An 18,565-nucleotide genomic window follows, 5' to 3' on the forward strand; every position below is an offset into this window, starting at 1 on the left:
GTTCCGCGCAGGCGCCGCCGCCTCGCCGGGAGCGCCGCCCGCCCGTTGAGTGCGAGGAGCGCGGGCGAGCGCGTGCGAGGGCAGGGCAGGGCCGGGCCGGGCGGCGGGAGCGCAGCGGGCACCGCCGGCATCCCCATCCCGCTCAGCGCCGGAGCCGCCAGCAGCACCGGAGCGGCGGCGGCGGCGGCTCGGACAGCGGCTTCTCCCGCACCCGCCGCGGGGCTCTTCTCGTTCCTTCCCTCCCGTGGCTCGCTTGCTCCCGCCGGCCGCTCGCCCGGAGCGCACGGGATCTAATTTGCTGACGAGCGCGCTCCGCGGAGGAGAAGGAGGAGGAGGAGGAAGAAGAAGAAAGGGCTGTTTCCGTGGCTTTGTGGATGCTCTACTTTTCCTGGAAATGCAAAAGATTATGCATATTTCTGTCTTCCTGGCTCCTGTGTTGTGGGGACTGATCTGGGGGGTCAATTCTAACAGCATACAGATCGGTAGGTGCCCGCATTTGGGGGGACCCCGCTCTCCTCCCGGCGGATCTCCCGAGCCCTCATCCCCGCCGGTGTCACTCGGGCATTCCTGTCATGTCGCCGCGCGGCCAGTCCCACCGCGGTGCCCGCCAGGCGCCAGCGAGGTCCCCTCGCCTTTTCCCCGGCCACGGCGCCCGGCCCCCGCGCTCCCCGGCACGGGACGGAGCCGCGGCCGGGAGCGCTCCGGCACCCGCGCCCAGCCCGGCCCCGCGGCGGGCAGAGACCTGGCCCCGGCGCCGCTCCGCCGGTGCCCCCGCCCGCCTGACGCGTGTGTGTTTCCCTGCAGGGGGGCTGTTCCCGAGGGGCGCCGATCAGGAGTACAGCGCGTTTCGGGTAGGGATGGTTCAGTATTCCACCTCGGAGTTCAGGCTGACTCCCCACATCGACAACCTGGAGGTGGCCAACAGCTTCGCCGTCACCAACGCCTGTGAGTAGCGGGCGCTGCCAGCCTGCCGTGGCGGCGGGGGCGGGGCGGCTGCGAGCGGTGCGGCGGGGGTGTGTGTGTGTGTGTGTGTGTGTGTGTGCGGGGGTGTGCGGGGTACGCGTGTCTGTGTGTGTGTGTGTGTGTGCGGGGTACGGCTGTGTGCGGGGGCGTGTGCGGGGTGCGGTGCCGCCCCGCCGCCGAGCAGCTGCGGGAGCGCCCGGCCCCGTGTGAACGGGGCTCGGGGTCTCCGTGCGCCCCCCCAGCCCTCCGGGAGGTGTAAAATGGTTCCCGGCGGCTCCCCCCGCGCGTTACGTAAGGCTGCGCTGCCCCGGGGCTGCCCGCAGCGCGCCCCCGCCGCCCCGGGGCTGCCCGCGGGCTGCGGAGCACCTCGCTAGCGGTGCGGGCTAGCCGGGGCCCCCTCTGGCCAGCAGCCGAGAGGTGCGGGGCGGGCGGCGGGGGGCGATCAGCCATTTTACGCCGCGCGGTGCTGCGGGCTCCATCTCTCCATCTCGCCGCCCGTTCGCCCCCCGCCCGGCGCGCTCATGGGCGGCCGCGCTCGCCGCCCGCTCTGCCCCGCCGGGAGCCCGCCGCCCCCGCGGTTCTCCCGGCGGGGCCACGGCCGGCTCCGCCCTCGGCTCGGCAGGGCCCGGCCGCACGCGTGCCGCGGGCGCGGAGCACACGCGTTGCGCGGCAGGCGACGGGGAAGGCGGGGCGGGCCAGCGCGGTCGTGGTAGCGGGAAGAGAGGAGCCCCCCCGGGCGGGGCGGCGAGTCCCGCAGCGGTGTGCGCTTCTGTCTCCTGTCGCTCGGCCCGTGTGACCCCCACGGGTGTCGTGTGACCCCGCGGAGCGGCGGGGCGCAGCTGGCACTGCCCGTGCCGGGCTGAGAGCGGGGAGCCGCGGCCGGCGTTCCCAGGGCGGTGAGCCGTGCCCGCCTTGGCCCCGCTGCCCTCCCTGCCTCCTGTGCCCGCTTCAGGCGGACCCGGGCTCTCCGCAGCGGAGCGGGCGGCAGAGATGCAGAGCGCGCTCGGTGTCGTGCCGGGCGCTCCCGCCCCGCGCCGCGCTCCCCCCAGGCGTTTCGCCGTCCCTCCTGGGAAAAAGACCTAAGGGACTCTGGATCTGGAGGTCAGCGGGAGCAGTTTCCCTCCGTTGGTGACCGTTTTTTCTCCCCCCGATTCCGCTGCCCTGTGCGGTGGTGCTGAAGAGGGGCGGCTTGGCACAGGCGCTGGGATAGGTGGTGCAAGAGCTCAACTGAAGGAGCTTCCAGTGGCACGTGCGAGGGTAGGAGGGTATGGCATCCATAGCTGAAGGAAAAAAAGGTCAGAGCATGTAATCAGACACAGTAATGCTAAATTGTTAATCTTTGCAAACTGCTTAGATAGTTCTTCCTTTCTTAGATAATGGGGGTTTGTATCAACCAGAACCGCATGGGGTCTTTATTTGCAGATGATGTTACTTGGACTGTTGATGAAGTAAGTGTAGCAGTTCATATAGCGTTCTGCAAAAATGTGACCGGTTTTTCTGCGTTCCTCAATTCTGTGAAGTTAACGAAAACCTGAAAACAGGCTTTGCAAAACACCAGGGTTTTTTTCCTACTAGCAGTAGAGACAAGCATAGTCACCTTGTCTTCGAGAAACTAAAGGTTACATATTTTTCTCCAAGACCATCAAGTGCTTTTGACTGGCCTTTGAGTGCATATATTAGCTTTGCTCTTGTCTCTTGTGGAGAACTTTTACAATACTCAGATGCTATGTGTAGGCTGTAGACTGCAGTGGCGGACTTTGAGGCTTCCAGCAGAAAGGAGATGGATGACATCCATGTGTTGGATTTTCCTTTGTCTGAACCCTATCCAAGGCTTCAATTTTCAAGCAGTTTGAAGAGCTCCAAATTAAGACATGAACATGTACTTGTTTTTCATCACCTCAGTTACCACTGATGTTTCAGTTATCTTATGCATTGGATTTGACTAGTGAAGCATATGCTAAAAATATGTATCTTCAATTACCTTCCTAGAAGGGTTTGATTGGAGAACAAGGAGTTCCAAAGACAAATATTTGGTGTACAAGAAGTAGAATTTAGGATCTGATTGCAGAGCACTTCATGCACAAATGGTTAAGAAGAATCCATCTCTTTTTGTCTCCTCTATGTTTATTCTCATCTGAAATACTGAACATTCTGCAGATTGGTTTTGTTAGGGGTTTTTGAGTTTTTTGTTTTGTTTTGTGGGGCTTTTTTGGGTGGAGAGTGTTGTTTTGATTTTTTTTTTAATTTATTTATTTCTGGAATAATGTTCAAAGTGCTTGTGCCCAAAACCAGCACTATGAAACAATGCAGGTGTAAAAGAAAGTCACAGAAATGTAGGATGATATGAATCTGAAAATGCTTCAGTATTTATCCAGGTGTTTCACTCAAACAAGGCAATTGTCCTGAATGGAAATATAGTGGCAGGCTTATGCCATAATAGAAATGATGACCTTTTTCTGCCCCAAGTCGGCCACGATAATATTTTGGCTCTTGATTTAAACCCCTGAGCCAGCCGTGTTTCAGGCTGCAGAAGCTCTGGCTGGTGTGGCAGAGGTGGGGTGCAGCTCTGCTCGCTGGTCCCAACCTGGCACCTGCAGGTGGCAGCTGGCAGTGCCTGGGGTCCTCTGCACTGCCCCACCAGGGCTCAGCCTGCCTCTCTCCCACCCCTGGTAGCCTCAGGGCAACAGCACACTACTCCATCTGCTTTAAAAACAAACAAGCAAACAAAAAGCCCACTGTAAAAATATGTAAAAGTCTTCAAACTAATTTTCAGCACTTCCTCAGAATTTGTTGATGGAGGAAATGTTTTTTATTCAAACCAGTGGTTTAGGAACCATTGGGCTCCTAAACTTCAGAAAGGAGGAGATGGTCACTTACCCCTGATGAATGCTCCAAGCAGTGATACTACTCAGTCATTTGAAGGTGGCCAGAAAATGGGTGTAGAAGTGGAGTGGACGCTCTGTGAGCAGGTAGCCTTAACTTCATGTAAATACTTCAGTGGATGTTTCACCTCAACACCGAGAGATCATGTCTGATGTGTGCCATGACAGCAAATAGGGCCACAATTCTACTGATTTTGAAGGTGGATGGGCCACCTTCACATAACCTGGGGAAGGAACACAAGTCAATTATGTTAAAAAGTAGCCATAAAAAATAGTCACGTTAGTCTGTTGGACTGCTGCATCTCTGCAAAGCTGTGTTGACAGATCACTGGGAGTAGCTGCTGGAATCTAATTGCAGTTTGACACTTGGTAAATCAGCATCACTAGGAAGTCTAGTGGTTTGGATTGAGGGCAGTGCACATTTTTTTCTGAGTAATGGCACAATTAAGAGCAGGTTTACTGCCATGACTGCAGTTGTAGCTTTCAAGAGAAATAGGCTGGGCTTAGCACTGTGTGATAATTCTTAATTCATTCTAACGGAAATTCCTTGGTTCTGTTTGGTTTAACAGCTGGAGCAAAGGTACAGCATTGGAGGTGATTCATAGGGCAGAATGGAACATATCCAAACCACTGGACTTCGTTGTCCTTCAGCACAGTGTAATTGAGTCTAGTCTAATTGAAGGCGTGTGGACCATCAGTGACACCAGATTTCTTAAAAGCTTTTAATTCTGTCAAAATAAGAAAGAGGGAAAGTGATGAAGATGAAGTTCTTCCTCTTAAATCTCCCTACCCAACAGCTTCAGGGGTAGCTGAATTGTGCTCTCACATATTTTAGAATTGAAAGGATATTGGAGTCTCTTAAAGAGAGGTTTCCTATGGAGCACTATAAAACTGCCATAACCATAACAAGTTTTTTGTAAAGTAGTTTTAGCACAGAGGTAATATATGTACAATCTTGGATGTTTAATCCTGCTGGCTCAAGAGTCAGTTTTGAGCTTTACTGTTTTAAATCAAGTCTTACAGCTCTGCAGGGATCACTGCACCATGACATTGTGACAAGGGGATGCTGATTCATGCATAAACCTTAGATCCTTTCATTATATCTTCAACCAGCAGCCTTGAAAACCTGTAAATATCTGGCATGTTGCAACTTGAGAGTCATGGCAAAGGTTTCCTCAACCATTTTGGAATATAATGCTACAGCTTTCATTCTTAAAGAAATAGCATTGAGCAGATTGCTGCCAAAATGCTTAAAGAATAAGCAAAAATGAATAATATCCTTTAATGGGAAGGATGGGAACAATTTAGACGTGTTTATTTGAATTAAAATTACTGTGGATCAAGCCTAAATGTATTTCACAATAAATTATTAGAACTGATTTTAAGGAATGGAGGGATTTATTAGCTGATTGTGTTTCAGTTCATTTGTATTCTTGGTCCTTCTCATTTCCTTTTCGCTATAAGACATTTCTGAGGCTCAGCCAGGAGATGTGAAATAGGTTCTGTGCCTCCTTGTAATTAAAATAGTGAGGATCAGATGAGTTTCTGCAGTAAAATGATACAATATAACCAGGATGTTGCCTCCCGTGACTTTTCTTCCCTCAAAACATTTCTCCTCTCAAAATTGATCTCCGTAGCAAACTTTAAACGTTCTTCTAGTCCCAAGAGTTCTGCATAAGGAAACCTGGGGTATTTATTGTGTGACAGGGCTGTCCCTGCTGTGCCTCTTTGTGCCTGGCTCACAGACCATATTCACACAGCAATGATCCAGAATATGGACAGATACAAACCCAACAGTTTTCTCTTGCCTGCTTGATTTTCCACATCCTTCTTATGTGATTATGGCAATCATTTTGTCCATAATATCTGAAATAATTTACCATGCAGTTTTGAATACAGTATATAAATATATATTTTACTCTTAGAAATCTGAAAGTGAGTTATGGTTAATAGTAGTCTGTGAGTAGTTTGGCAGTCAAGCCTTAAATATGTCAATCAAGCTTGAAAATAAACCAATATTTTATCAGTCAATCTCTTCAGTATATGTGTTTATATGTAATTTTATTCATATATACTATATGAAAATATATTCATTTCTTTCTGTTTATGCTAATGAAAATTTTAATTTACACTGACTTCAATAGGTGTGATTGCACATAGTTGGGGATGTACTTAACTCTTTGTGTACATAAAACTTCCTTTACTATCCTGTATGTGTTATGCACCCAAACCAAGCACCACTGCACTGAGTGATGCTGTTACTGCTGGTTTCATTAGTTCTTTTCTTCAAGCTTCTCATGCTTAAAATATTTTTGAGAATTAAGGCATATTTAGCAGATAAATAATTCATTTTGGACAGTTGATAATTACTAGGAAAGTATATAATACCTGGGAACATATTAGTTTAAAAATGCATTAAACAGGTAAAGACTGTTCTATCTTCTATTATCATTATTTTGAGTATTCAGATGGCTTAATTTGTCAGGCATCTTCTGTGGAGACATGATTAAATTTTTAAAACTATTTTCTTAAGGAAAATATGATTTTAAATTAAATAACTAAAATTAAAATCCTACATGCTGATAGGACTGATTTTCAGGAAACTAAAAAGAGGCCATAACCCACAGTAAACATAAATGCGTATAAGTACATATATAGATAGACATGTGTGTATACATACATGTATATGTTAGTGTATGCACATATATATTTAACAGAGTAAACAGCAGTTTGTTTTGGATGTCAGATAAATCAAAAGCAGGACATTGGTTAAACTCTACAATCCATTTTCTGAAGCGGATTATCTGAGAGCACTTACTAGCAAGCTAATTTATCTCTTTAAGTCATGTTCTCATGCCTGTGAGCCAGGGGTATAAATTACAAATTTTTTCTACTGGAGGCTTGTGCCCATATTCTGGAAGCAATGTTGCAACAATTCAAGCTAAGGAATGTCAGGTCAGACTGAAAATAACAATGAAGAGATACCTAAATGGGGAAAAAAAAATGCAGTTGTATAGATCATACTCTCTCTATAGTGTATGTGAATGGGTTTTTTGTCTGACACTTGACTGGAAGTTTTGTTTCTGAAATGAACAAGATTTGTCCCATTATTTTTTAACTGATCATTACATTTATTGGAACACGAATACAGTGGCATCTGTGTTTAGAAGACTGTGGACAAGGGATTGATTTCTCTTGCCAAACAGGTTTCTGAACAGGTATAGGGCAGAAGTCTCTATGTTTTTATACAAAATATATAGGTTTGTGGAGCATCATTGTTATTTTGTCTTGAAACCTTAATGTTTTCCTTTGGTAAGTTCGTAAAAAGAATTTGCATTGACTACAAATGCATATAAAGTGTAGCCTTGTTAAAACTGAAAAAGGAGCTTTTATTTAAATCAGTAAATAATTTCAATAATGATTTTTGTATGACTAAGCAATAAGGAGTGAATAAAAATAATCAGATAAACATAGTGAAGGCATACTGTGAACCAGCTCAACAGTAAGGAGTGCAAGCAGGTTTTAAATAACCACATGTTGAACAATTTTGTACTGAACCTTCTAAAATCAATAACTGTGCTTGAAATACAGCTATTGTCTTTATTTGGGTGCGCTTACAGAGTGGCATAGCTGTCTTTTGAAATACTGTTGATTTTTCTTTATCTATCTGTATGTAGGACTACCACAGAACATTTTTTAGTTTTTAATGCAGCAATACTGTGCCTCCTTGCTTAACAATTATTCCACCACAGATATTTGATTATTTTCTTTTTTTTTTTTTTAATTGTTTTAAGAAAATTCTCAAATTGCTCAGTTTATGGGGAGTTTATTTTCCCACCCACGAAGTCCCCATTTGGACAATGAATATAAACAGTTAGCATTCCTGTCCTGAACCCGATTTAATGCACAGATACCTAATGCATTTTCCAATGGCTAGTCACTTTATGAAAGTGTGAAAAAAATTTTACAAGACAGAGATATTCACTGTGATTCTACAGCAAGGTGTGGTTCAGCTCCTGCTATTACAATTTCCTGCCACGTGCTCCCCAACCTGGCTCGGATAAATTAATGGGATTTTTTGAGGGTTGAAATGTCACGTACAGTTCAACTAAAGATACAGACTCAAGATTAAGAAATACCTTACTTCATCTCTAGTCTACTGTTTTATTCAATATCAGAGGAAAACCATTCACTTCTGTATTCATTATCTGGAATCATGTGGTTGATTTGTATATTTGGGATGCTGGCTCTGTAATTGAATTGCCAGTCACTTCAGTTAGTCCATGAACAACTTACTGGGTTTTATTGCACATGGAAATAGCATCTTCATTACTTAACTACAGAAGATAAGTGTGTTTGCATTTCACTGTTAATAAAAAAAATAAAAGAGTTGTTTGCCATTTGTGTTTTAAAATGGGCATATTTTTCACCAAGGATTCTTCCAGTGAACAAGAGTAGGGAAAAATTCTGTAAAATGTTGAAATGTCCTGACTCCTGAATGCATAGTCATACAACTGTTAGAAGGGTTTCAGAGCTATGTAAGGAACAGAAGCTAATATTATAAAATGTTCAAAATAGGTATATGAATTATATATTTTGTTTTTACTATGCTATATCACCTATTCAATTTAATCTCAATTTCACGTAGTTAATATTGGAAAAAAACATAATTGATTTGATGCTGCATTTTTTCAGCCTTCTGTGGTTAAGGCTGTCATACCACTGTAATTTCTTCTCAGTGTAAATGAGTTTAGAAGTTTGGAAACATGGCTTGGGCTGGAAAAAATGCCTCTGTTTTTTACATGAAGTGTGAACTGACTTTCTTTCACACACTTTGAAGATTACAAACAACAGATTGTTTCTAAGTACATGGTATGATAGAAAATTTAAATAGCAGTCTGATAGGTAATGCAGAGATTTTTCTCATCATCTGTATGGGGAAGACTGCTTTCAGGGCTCATGTCAGCAACAGGGCGAGAGAGCTCAGCAGAGCAGCTTTGCAACTGCTTTGCAGCATGGAGAAGGGATTTGTTTTCTTAGGTTTTCTGCCTTTTATGAATATATTTGGAAGCTGTAGGACTCTGGTTTAAATCCATAAAATTAAAATGCTAATATGCTTTACCATCCCATGTAATGTGGATCTAAATTATTTGAATGTGTTGTATTTCCTTGTATATGTGTGAACTATCTCAGAATGTCTGCAAATGTATGCTGATGAAAGAGATTGTGCAGCTCTGAGCAAGTCAGATTAATTTGTTCAATAATCTCATAAATCTTTGAAATTGGGGTTGTTGAGGGTTAGCTTGCTCAAAATGTTTCTTCCCGATACTAGTTATGAGTTGTTTTTGACAAAATGTCTTCCAAGCCAAAAAGCTGATTTTTTTTTTTTTTCCCCCTCTATGAAAGTCACAAATTCCATTACACTGTGCTATTACAGTCTCAGAGGGGGTTCTTTGTACAAATGTGAGTTCTGGCAAGCAGCAAAACGTTTCTGCGTGACTGTACCTTGGGCAGAGACCTACTGATATTTGTGAGTTTATTCCAGGTGTAATATTTGTAAAGCAGGGTGAATAATTTGCATGGTTAGTGAATACCAGGCAGATGCTTAAATCAGCTACACCAATGCTACTTACAGCAAAAGCAGAACTGATCCACAGTGGAATTACCAGAAGTGGTTAGGAGAATCATACAGGATGTCACTTAATTATTTTATTTCTCTTGTCCATGTCAGGGAGAAGACCTGAATTTTAACCCATTGTCTTTCAATTTCAAGTGGAATGCCCTTAACTCTTGTTTTGATGTCAGAATCTCTCACTGTTTCTTACTCTTTATTTTTCCTGCCTTGATTAATTTTGATTAAAAAAACTTTAGCAATCCTTTATTTTGCCTGATGCAGGGAGGAAAAAGTAACTTCAAGATTTTGGGAGCAGGAAGACAATTTCTTGTCCTTTGTTGTTATGATAAAGCATAGAGGAAAAAAACTTGGTAGGAAAATTCAGTTATATTAATTTAACCAATTGCTCAACCAACAAATATTAATGGGCCAGATTTATACACAGATTTAAACTTTTGAAGCCATTTTAACTGAACAGTTGGAAATTTAATCATATAATTTTATTATATTGAAAGGCTAGATGGATTTGAGGGATCAGGAAAATGAGAATATGAACCACTATATATTATATATTGCAGTATAAGTGTGGTTTTAATTTCACTCACATCTGCTTCATCTGAAGGTGCTTTTATTTGGTGAGAGCGGAACATGCTGAAATTCTGCAGAGTCGTGACTGAAAAGTCATTCAGTGCTTTTTACCCACTAATCAGATTTGTTGATGTATTCAGCAGCCTGATCCAGTGATCTGGAATCCAGACCAATAACAACAGGCTATTTTCACCCAACCAAATAAATGCTCAACCCGCTGCTAATGGTAGTAGGAACACAACCTTATCAAAAAAATTATATTACTTATTTTTTTCTGTGTAAATGCAGAAAATGGCTTTAGTTCTTTTGTATAAGGAAAGAGGCAGGGGTTAAACAATTCCTAAAAAAGGCAATAATGCTTGAGAACCTATCCAACCTACACAATATTTCTTGCAAACTTTCTGGAACATGCTCATATAAAACCCTGTGGTTGATTGATTGGGGTTTCTTACTTATTTTACACTTTCCTTAAGTTCTTTGTCAGGTTTCAGTATGACAATCTCAGAAAAATTATTAAACTGTTTCAACTTAGTTTAAGTGTTATAAATAAAACTGCTATCTAGAAACGGAAGAGTTTGGCCTATGCATGCTTGTGTAAGTAAAGGGAAAAAACATAATGCTTATTCCTCTCCATTTTTTTTTTTTATTGGGTCTTGGATGTTATTATTTAATGAAACCTTTGCATAAACTTGAAATTTAAATTTTCTCTTAACTCCTTTTTTTGCTTTTAGTAAAATGTGCTTTACTTTGACTGTATAAAACCAAGAAGCATACTTCTGCTGTAGAAGTAAGCGAGCATCTGTGGGCTGCAAATACTGATTTTGTTAGTTTAGTGGAGCACTTATTGTTTCTTTGAGCTTATCTCCTTACTTCTATTTCAAAATGATAAAACCAGAATATATACTTTGAGGTTTCTATTTGTGGAGGCACTTCTAATTTACCTGCAGTTAAAATTCCTGAAGACCTGGTTTGTGATACTCACACTATTTTGTGTGATCTCAAGGGGCAGCTCTAGAAAATGGGGGTGTCAAAAGTTCTGTGGCACATCTGGCAGCCTATGAACGTCCCTCAGGTACTCCAGCGTTTGAAATGGTGCTTGGAGTGTGTACTTTGTAACGTCAGTAATTTCCTCAGTTTCATAAGAAAGAGCAAGTCTGCAAACACCCAGATGACTTTTAGGAGCTCTGACATTTTTGTAAGTACTGTTGCAATTAGTTGGTTTTTGTAGAGGAAAACACAGATCATATTAAGTCATGATTTAGACATTCAAAATAAATACAGATTCAAGGATGGTATGTGCCTGTTCCAAACACTCTGAAGAACATCCAGAGTTATTACATCTAGTTTTGTTCTTCTGGGAATGCAAAAAAATATTACTTCAAGATTATTGTTTGCCTTTCTGTATGGAAGGGTTTTTGGCTTCCTATTGAATCCATGACTATAGAGGTTCTGTCAGTGTTGTGACTCCTGGCATTACTTTTTATTTTCTGGTACACAGAATCCTGGTTTCCTGTGCCAGTGTTTCTGGCTTGATTTTGCATTCCAGGAGCTTACAATGTTCAATTTGTGCAGTATTTCATTGTTACATGACATCTTGAGATGTGTATGTTGTAATACATGGAAGCCATTTTAAAGCTAAGTATCGACTGCCTTAAAAAACAAATGTGTTAGGAAAAATGTTCACTTGGTTTGTTCCTCTCTTCATACTGGTCATAAATTCAACAATATCGATTTATTTAATTCTGAAGTTTCTTTATTTCTTCTTTTGTTTGTTTGACAGGGTGTTTCTTCTGTCCTCAGTGCTTAAAGCAATTCACCAAGACTAGTGTTGCTACTACTGGATTATTAAAAAGACTGTGAAAATAATTGTTGTTCTGATTATTTAACTGTGACACATCGGTCGCTTCATAGCAAGAAATTTGCGTCTTTAAATTTGTTAAGACATTTTAGTAAATGTCCTTTGAAATTCCCCAATGCAGCTAGCAATGTTCACATGGTTAACTTAGTCATATCACTACAGATTGCTTAGCAACTTCTGGTTTGTGCGCTGCAATTGAAAAGTATTTTCTTTTAATCCATTTTTTCCCCTTCAAGAAAAATTATGGCTTTTTTTTTTTGGTAGGGTTGTCTTTTTCTTCTTTCATTTTTGCCAACTAGCTAAATGTACCAAAAGTAGCTTTTTCAGCTGTTTCAACCCTAGTCCATGTCATTAGGGTTGTCTTCTGATTTTGGGGCTTGATTTTAAGAGCTCCTTGCTCAGTGATTGATTCTACTTAGGACATAGATCCTTTGGGTGATAGATGTAAAGTGGGGTTTTTGTTTGTTTCTCTGAATGCTCTAAGTTCTTGAACTCAAGACATCTCATCTTGTTAAAAAGCATTTTTTTAATTGTGTATGACAGAGCAAAGGAGAGTCTGTAATTTGACAGGCCAGGAAGAGGTGTGCCTCACTAGCTGATATGCTGGAGGAGAGTTTTGACCAAAGAAACCTCATACAGTTCAGATTTGTCCTATACATCCTTTAAGACAGGGCAGATGTGCACATTTCAATGTTGCTTCTGGTGTTTCTGGGGATTTCTCATTCTGTAATCCTTGGTGGCTTTATGTACTTTTTGATGAGTCCTTACTAGCTGTGGTGAGTCTCCAGTTCTCTTCCAGCATGGCAGGACTGAGCAGTTCTCCAAGGGTTCTGGAAGCTGTGGTGTGTAACACTGTCACGTTACATGTGTCAAACTGGGAACATTCAAGAGTCCAGGTGTAGGTCAGAGACGGAGCATCTGTGTTACCCAGTCTCAGAGGTGTGAATCAGTTGCCTCTCAGTGAAATTGGCTACAGCACCTAATGGAACAGACATCAAGTCAGCCTAAGTGACAGAAAGCTCCTATTTAGAAGCTTCCAGATGAAAGGGTCAAAGTGAAATCTGCTGCTCTCTCCTCTTGGGTGACCAACTGCAGCTCTGAGGCAAAGGCAGTGGCATGAGTGACCAGAAGCTAATTTCTGAGCTGTAATGGGCTGAAGCACGCTGGGTGTAATGCTGCTTTGGGTGCTGTGCTGATCTGCCACCTTTAACTTGGAGTAGTCCAATGATGTAGAAACAAGTGAGAGAGTCTGGGAGCTCAGAGGGTGGTAGAGAAGAGGAGCTGACTTTTTGCCTTATCTTTGAAACAAGTTTGGGCCAGGGTTAGAAGGGTATTTTTAAACATGTAAAAAGACAAACAGTTATACTGTCAGGTCTCCTTTTCTCTGGGATGTACTAACCTTAGGGTGTCTCATTAGACTGAAGTGCTTAATTTTAATTTGTACTAGTTGACCTGTAGTTTTGAACCTGCTATTGTAGCAGAAAATATGGGTTGTTGCCTCCCTTCGGAGGAATTGCCATGTAGTTTTGGGGTTTTTTTAATTAGTTCTATGTTATGCTGGAGGTTCATTCAGTTGGTAAGATTTGCTTGATATTTTAGGTGGCTGTTAAGTCTGTTTTTTAAGTTGCACTGGCTATGTTCAACATGGTACTTGTTCTTCCCATGGGTCTCGTCACTTGTTTCTAGATTACATTCAAGGTAGGGAGTTTAATCTCCAGAGGTCTGCATATATTTAGTTCTGGCTATGTGGGTAAAGATTTCTTCTTGTTTAGCTGTCAGGACAGCTACATTTATGGACACTTAAGATAACAGACACTAGATTTAAGGATTAAAAACTGTTGACAGGGTGTTTTCTATGACGGATGCTGAGCTTTCAATATGCTTTTCATGATGTGTCAGACAGCCTGTTTTATCCAAAGTATTTACTGAAGGAGCTTGTCAAAAACAAAGAGAAAATTAACTATTTTTTTTGAGTTTTATTTTCTTTTTGGACATCAGGTAAAATAAGATTACCTTGCTTTTTCCTGTATAATCTTCAAGCAGGGAATGATTAATTCATATCATGGTCCAGTTCTCTGAAAGAGAAAGTAGGAGATAGCAGTAAAGCACTCAGAAATTTTTTTTCTTTCCCTTTTCTGGATTACTGAGCACAAAGAATGGATGCTCAATTTAGAGTAAAGTTTATAAGAAAAATACGTTCCTGTTGCCCTTTAGAGGCACACAATATGTGTTATATACTACGCTGATTTTTCATTTCCTGTAAAAACAGGAAGGAGCATTTCAAGGAAAAACATTTCAAGCAAGTTTGTGCTTACAAACAAAACAGTCTTGTCAAGGTCTGAATTATTCATACATCGGATAAAAAGTGAGCAATTTAAACCTGCAAGTCTGAATAAGAGCATGAATAATTGTAGTGCTATGCTGTTAAGTAGCAAACAAGGGCATCAAAAGATAAATGAATAGAACAGCCTTGTTCTGGTGTGCCTATACCTTTTTACAGGCAATGAAATAACAAGGATCACAAAATATTATGCAGCTCTCAGGAATAGCTTTACTAGATTTTTCTTGAAAATCTCTATTCAACTGATGTAACTTGCTCTGACAGCTATTATAGGGCTGGATCCTGAAAGGTCCAGTGTGGCTGAGCATGCCAGCAGTAGTTATCTAGAGTTGCAAAAGGTCAGCAGCGTGGCGATTTGCTGGACTTGTGCTAGACTTTCCCTTGCATCTGACTAGTTCATCCCATTTGTAGCTCAGCCAGGTAAGTATGAAAAACAAAATAGGTGGAAAATATTTGGTATTTGAGATTAATAATAGGCATTATACAGAGTTCACACATGGCTGAATTAAACAGTGAGTTTTCTATTTCTGAATTACTACAGCTGATGTCAGGTAGAGGCTGTAGTTCTAAATCTTTGGTGGTCTCCACTGGATGCCAGTGCACACAACCATTTTGTCTTCTGTGTATCTGGATTTCCTTCCCATGCAGAATGGTGTTTTTGAAGGGACTGTCAGTGCTCTGTCACCCTCCCAAATGTCAACAAGAGCTTGTGTCCAGTCCAGGAGTGCAGTCTGGGGTTCCTGGGGCTGCTGAGCACAGGTACTCAAAACTGAGTAGAATGCACAGTTCTTATTAAAAGCATGCTGTTTGCTTAGGTGGCAGTACTAGCAGCTCTGAATGATTAATTTGGAATACATCAACTGCTTAGCCTTGAGGAACTATAAATAGTGAAAAAATATAGAAATTCTGACAATTTTCCTGATGGAAATTCTGTTGAACCATTGCTCGCTCTTCAAGGCAAATATTCTTCTGCAGATTATTTGAAAACATGAAGAGAAGTGTCATTGAACAGAATAGTCTAGAGTGAAGGTCTGCAAATGCACCCTTCCCTGTCCCAAAAATTATTCCTCCTCAGATTCATTATCTTTGAATCTTTAGCCATATATCTTCCCACATTGTGAATGTCATGGAGTTTTTCTTTTTTTTTTGAGAAATGGTTAATTTTAATTACATCTAGTTCTAATTCATAGTGAGCTGTAATTACATTTTTTAAAAAGGAATAATTTCAATTAAATCATCAGCATTTTGCTGAGTTTTCTGATAAAATGGTAGGTAGCAGGTAGTGATTCTTCTAAAATACCACCTTGATGGTATTTCTTTCAAGCTTTTAAATTATTTTCACAAACATTTTAACAGCAAGTGAAGCAAACCAAACCAAAATGTCTCTCTCCAGAAAATATGTAGGTGCATACCATCCTGGTGTGATGATAATCTATCATATTTTAAGATTCAAGCAACACACAGAGTACAGAGTGGCTTTTTTGTTCACCCTTTGTGCATGGTCAAGAAAATGTGCACAAGAAGGAATTTTTTTTCAATGACAATTGAAGCTCATAATGTAGTGGTTTGCTTTTTCTGTAATTTCTTTAATTTCTAATTTCATGTTTTTTGGGAAGGTAGTCATTTTGTGACTGAAAACTAGATTGTGACAGAGAAGAGAGAGAAGAGAGCTCTTTTTCTTGCTACCATGACCTTAGACTTCCTTCTTGTAGGTAGACGTTGCAAGTGGTTGAATTAAAAGTAGGGAGATGTGTCAATTTAAAAAAAATAATTAATGTGATGTATGTTGTGAAGGGATTCAGGAGATTTATTGTAACTCTTGATGTGTTTTTGAAATCCTTCAAAATAGAAGTTATTTTTAAAAGTGTAAGAAAAAACCAAACAATTCAGCTTGAAAATTTGTGAAGCCACATTTCAAGGGCACATAGAAGAATATTTGTTACAAAGCAATATGTCATGGTGATTAAAAAATTCTTATTACTTTATATGGTATAAAGTAATAAGAATGATTAGTGAATAGTGAATAGAATTATTAGTGAATAATAGTGTAGCATGAGTTCTTTCAGCTTTAAATAAACTTTCTGAGTATTTATTTTACAACCTGCAAGTAGTCTTCTCTGACTTCTGATAATGCCCTATAGCTTGCTGTCATCTGGTGAGTTTATATCCTTGGTTACTCCAGCTGTAGCAGCACTCCAGGTTTGGATCTGTGCCAGTTGGGCAGAGACAATGCCCAGGTGAGGCTTAGGGAAAGTGGAGTCCAGGACCTGTTTGCAGCAGGAAATTGGATTTGGTCTCTGTGTTTCTAAGGGAAGGGTGACTGGCTGTTTGAATGGAAGTTTCCCAGCCAGAGGCAGTGGGGATAGGGAATGCCTAGGGGCTCATCTTGTTTGCTGTATCACTCTTGTAGTCACTATTTTGGGACATCAGGGACTTGCCTGGCATATTTTAGGTGACTTCCAATCTGCCTTTCTGCTTTATGTCCTGCTGCTGTGATTTTGCATATCCCCCCAGCAGAAGAGATGATCTGTCAGAGGTCCATCCCAGGCAGGAGTGAATGGGGGCCATGTGTTAGGAGTGCATCAGTTTGAAATTCTTCTTTGCATCAGAGAGCCAGAGGGGAAAGCATTGCCAGCATGTCAGAATTAAGGGCAGGCTTGAGCTCATGCCAGTGTTCCAGATTTCCTGCCATTCACTCCAGGACTTATGAATGCCCAAGAGAGCTGTCAGAAGTGTCTTTTTTTACCATTCTCCTTGTATGACTTAGCCTTTGCTCTGGAATATTTGATAGCAGGAACAATTATGCTTCTACATGCATGTTTTGGTAATGCAGAAGATGACTTATTTTGTGCAAAAGAATATGCAAAACACAAAGCAGATATTACTGTCTTGCTTTACATTTATCTTACTAGAAGGAAATCTCCAGAGAAAGGTGTAACATTGCTTTCCTAGTAATATACTAAATTCTTTTACTCTGGTTGCAAGAGTCTGTGATTTCATGTTGCATTAATACTCAGGTTTGCTAGTTTGTAAAAAAACTGACTAAAATGAAGAAGAAAAAAAATGCAGTTGGGCTATCAAGAAAACTCCATGCACATTTCTGACAAAAGATTCTGAATGTACTGTGGTGTATCCTTCAGGGAAAGTGGGTGCAGTTTTTCCTATGCTTTTTTTTGTAATTCTTATTAATATTAACTTTGAGCAATGCATTAGAGTGGCATTACAAACCCCAGAGCCTGTTTCAGATCCTTGTGCTGCCAAGTTCAATCCATGTGTGAGTTATAGACATGATAGTTTTTCTAGGAGAAAAATACATTGCTATTTTAAGAGCACTCTTGTGTTGTTTGCTTTGCTGTGTTTCTCACCTCATGAAGCATTAACAGAAGTGAAACGTTTGGTATAAGAAATTGATTGTTTTGCTGGGTCTAATTTAGTCCTGAATGTGAACAGCAGTGTTTGCATTATTCTGAAGTTCTGTTGAAACTGTCCCAGTGGTGTGTAATTCTAGTCTGGGATTTGATATTTCCCCCTTAAGAAGAAATATAGATTGGACTGAAGAGTGGCTTTTTGCTACCAAGCTACAGTTTGAGGGCTTTCTAGTATCAGTCCTTCATTTATAATAGAGTTTGGTAGGTTTCAAAAGGCCTTGCACTTCTTTGAAGAATGACCCTTTTTTCAAACTGTAGGCAAGGATTCCACTAGGCTTTGAAAAGGAACTGATTTTTGAAATGGACTTGTCTTCGAGCCTCAGGGATTCTGAGGGATTATTTTGTGGTTTTATTTTCTGTGTGTGGTTTTGGGGATTTTTTTTCATTAAATTGTTCCTTTTAAATTATTTTCTGAAACATTTAGTTCACATTATGCTTAAATTGAACAGAATATATATGCTCTGGAATAAATGGTTTAAATATTAATCCTTAGGGAAGACAATGGAAAGGGAAATGCCTCTGCCACTCAATTTGCAGCATAGCATGAAACAGGTGAAGATCCTGACTTCAAATACAAGCTATTATCAGTCAGATGTAAGTTGTGTATAATCATCTCCTATAAATCCCACCATTACAACTCATGCCATTGTAAGTCAGTGTACAGAAGACTTGCAATCTGTTTGTGAATCAGTGCATTTTCTCAAGTCCTACTATTCATTTCAGATTATTTAATTTTCCTCAAGGGTACCATACTCTTATGCCAAAGGGAATGTCGAAGATGGTAATAGAGAGTAACAGTTTTTGTAGTATTGCATTTAGCCTGATGTCTTATCTGTCAGTAGTTTTGGAGGATTTAAACTCTATAACCTTTTTATAAATTACTTTTTTCAT

General features: G+C 41.3%; 1 protein-coding gene across 1 annotated transcript in view; it reads left to right on the top strand.

The window, feature by feature from the left end:
• Positions 1-333: 333 nt before the first annotated feature.
• The window catches only part of GRIA2 (glutamate ionotropic receptor AMPA type subunit 2), an 86,408-nt gene continuing 68,176 nt past the window's right edge, over positions 334-18,565 (top strand). Inside the window, exons 1-2 of the mRNA XM_058838680.1 lie at positions 334-482; positions 805-945. Coding sequence (XP_058694663.1) covers positions 395-482; positions 805-945 — 229 coding nt within the window. The 5' untranslated portion in view covers positions 334-394. The remainder of the gene's footprint in view (positions 483-804; positions 946-18,565) is intronic.

The sequence above is a fragment of the Poecile atricapillus genome, chromosome 4, assembly GCF_030490865.1.
Source record: "Poecile atricapillus isolate bPoeAtr1 chromosome 4, bPoeAtr1.hap1, whole genome shotgun sequence".
NCBI classification, from domain to species: domain Eukaryota; kingdom Metazoa; phylum Chordata; class Aves; order Passeriformes; family Paridae; genus Poecile; species Poecile atricapillus.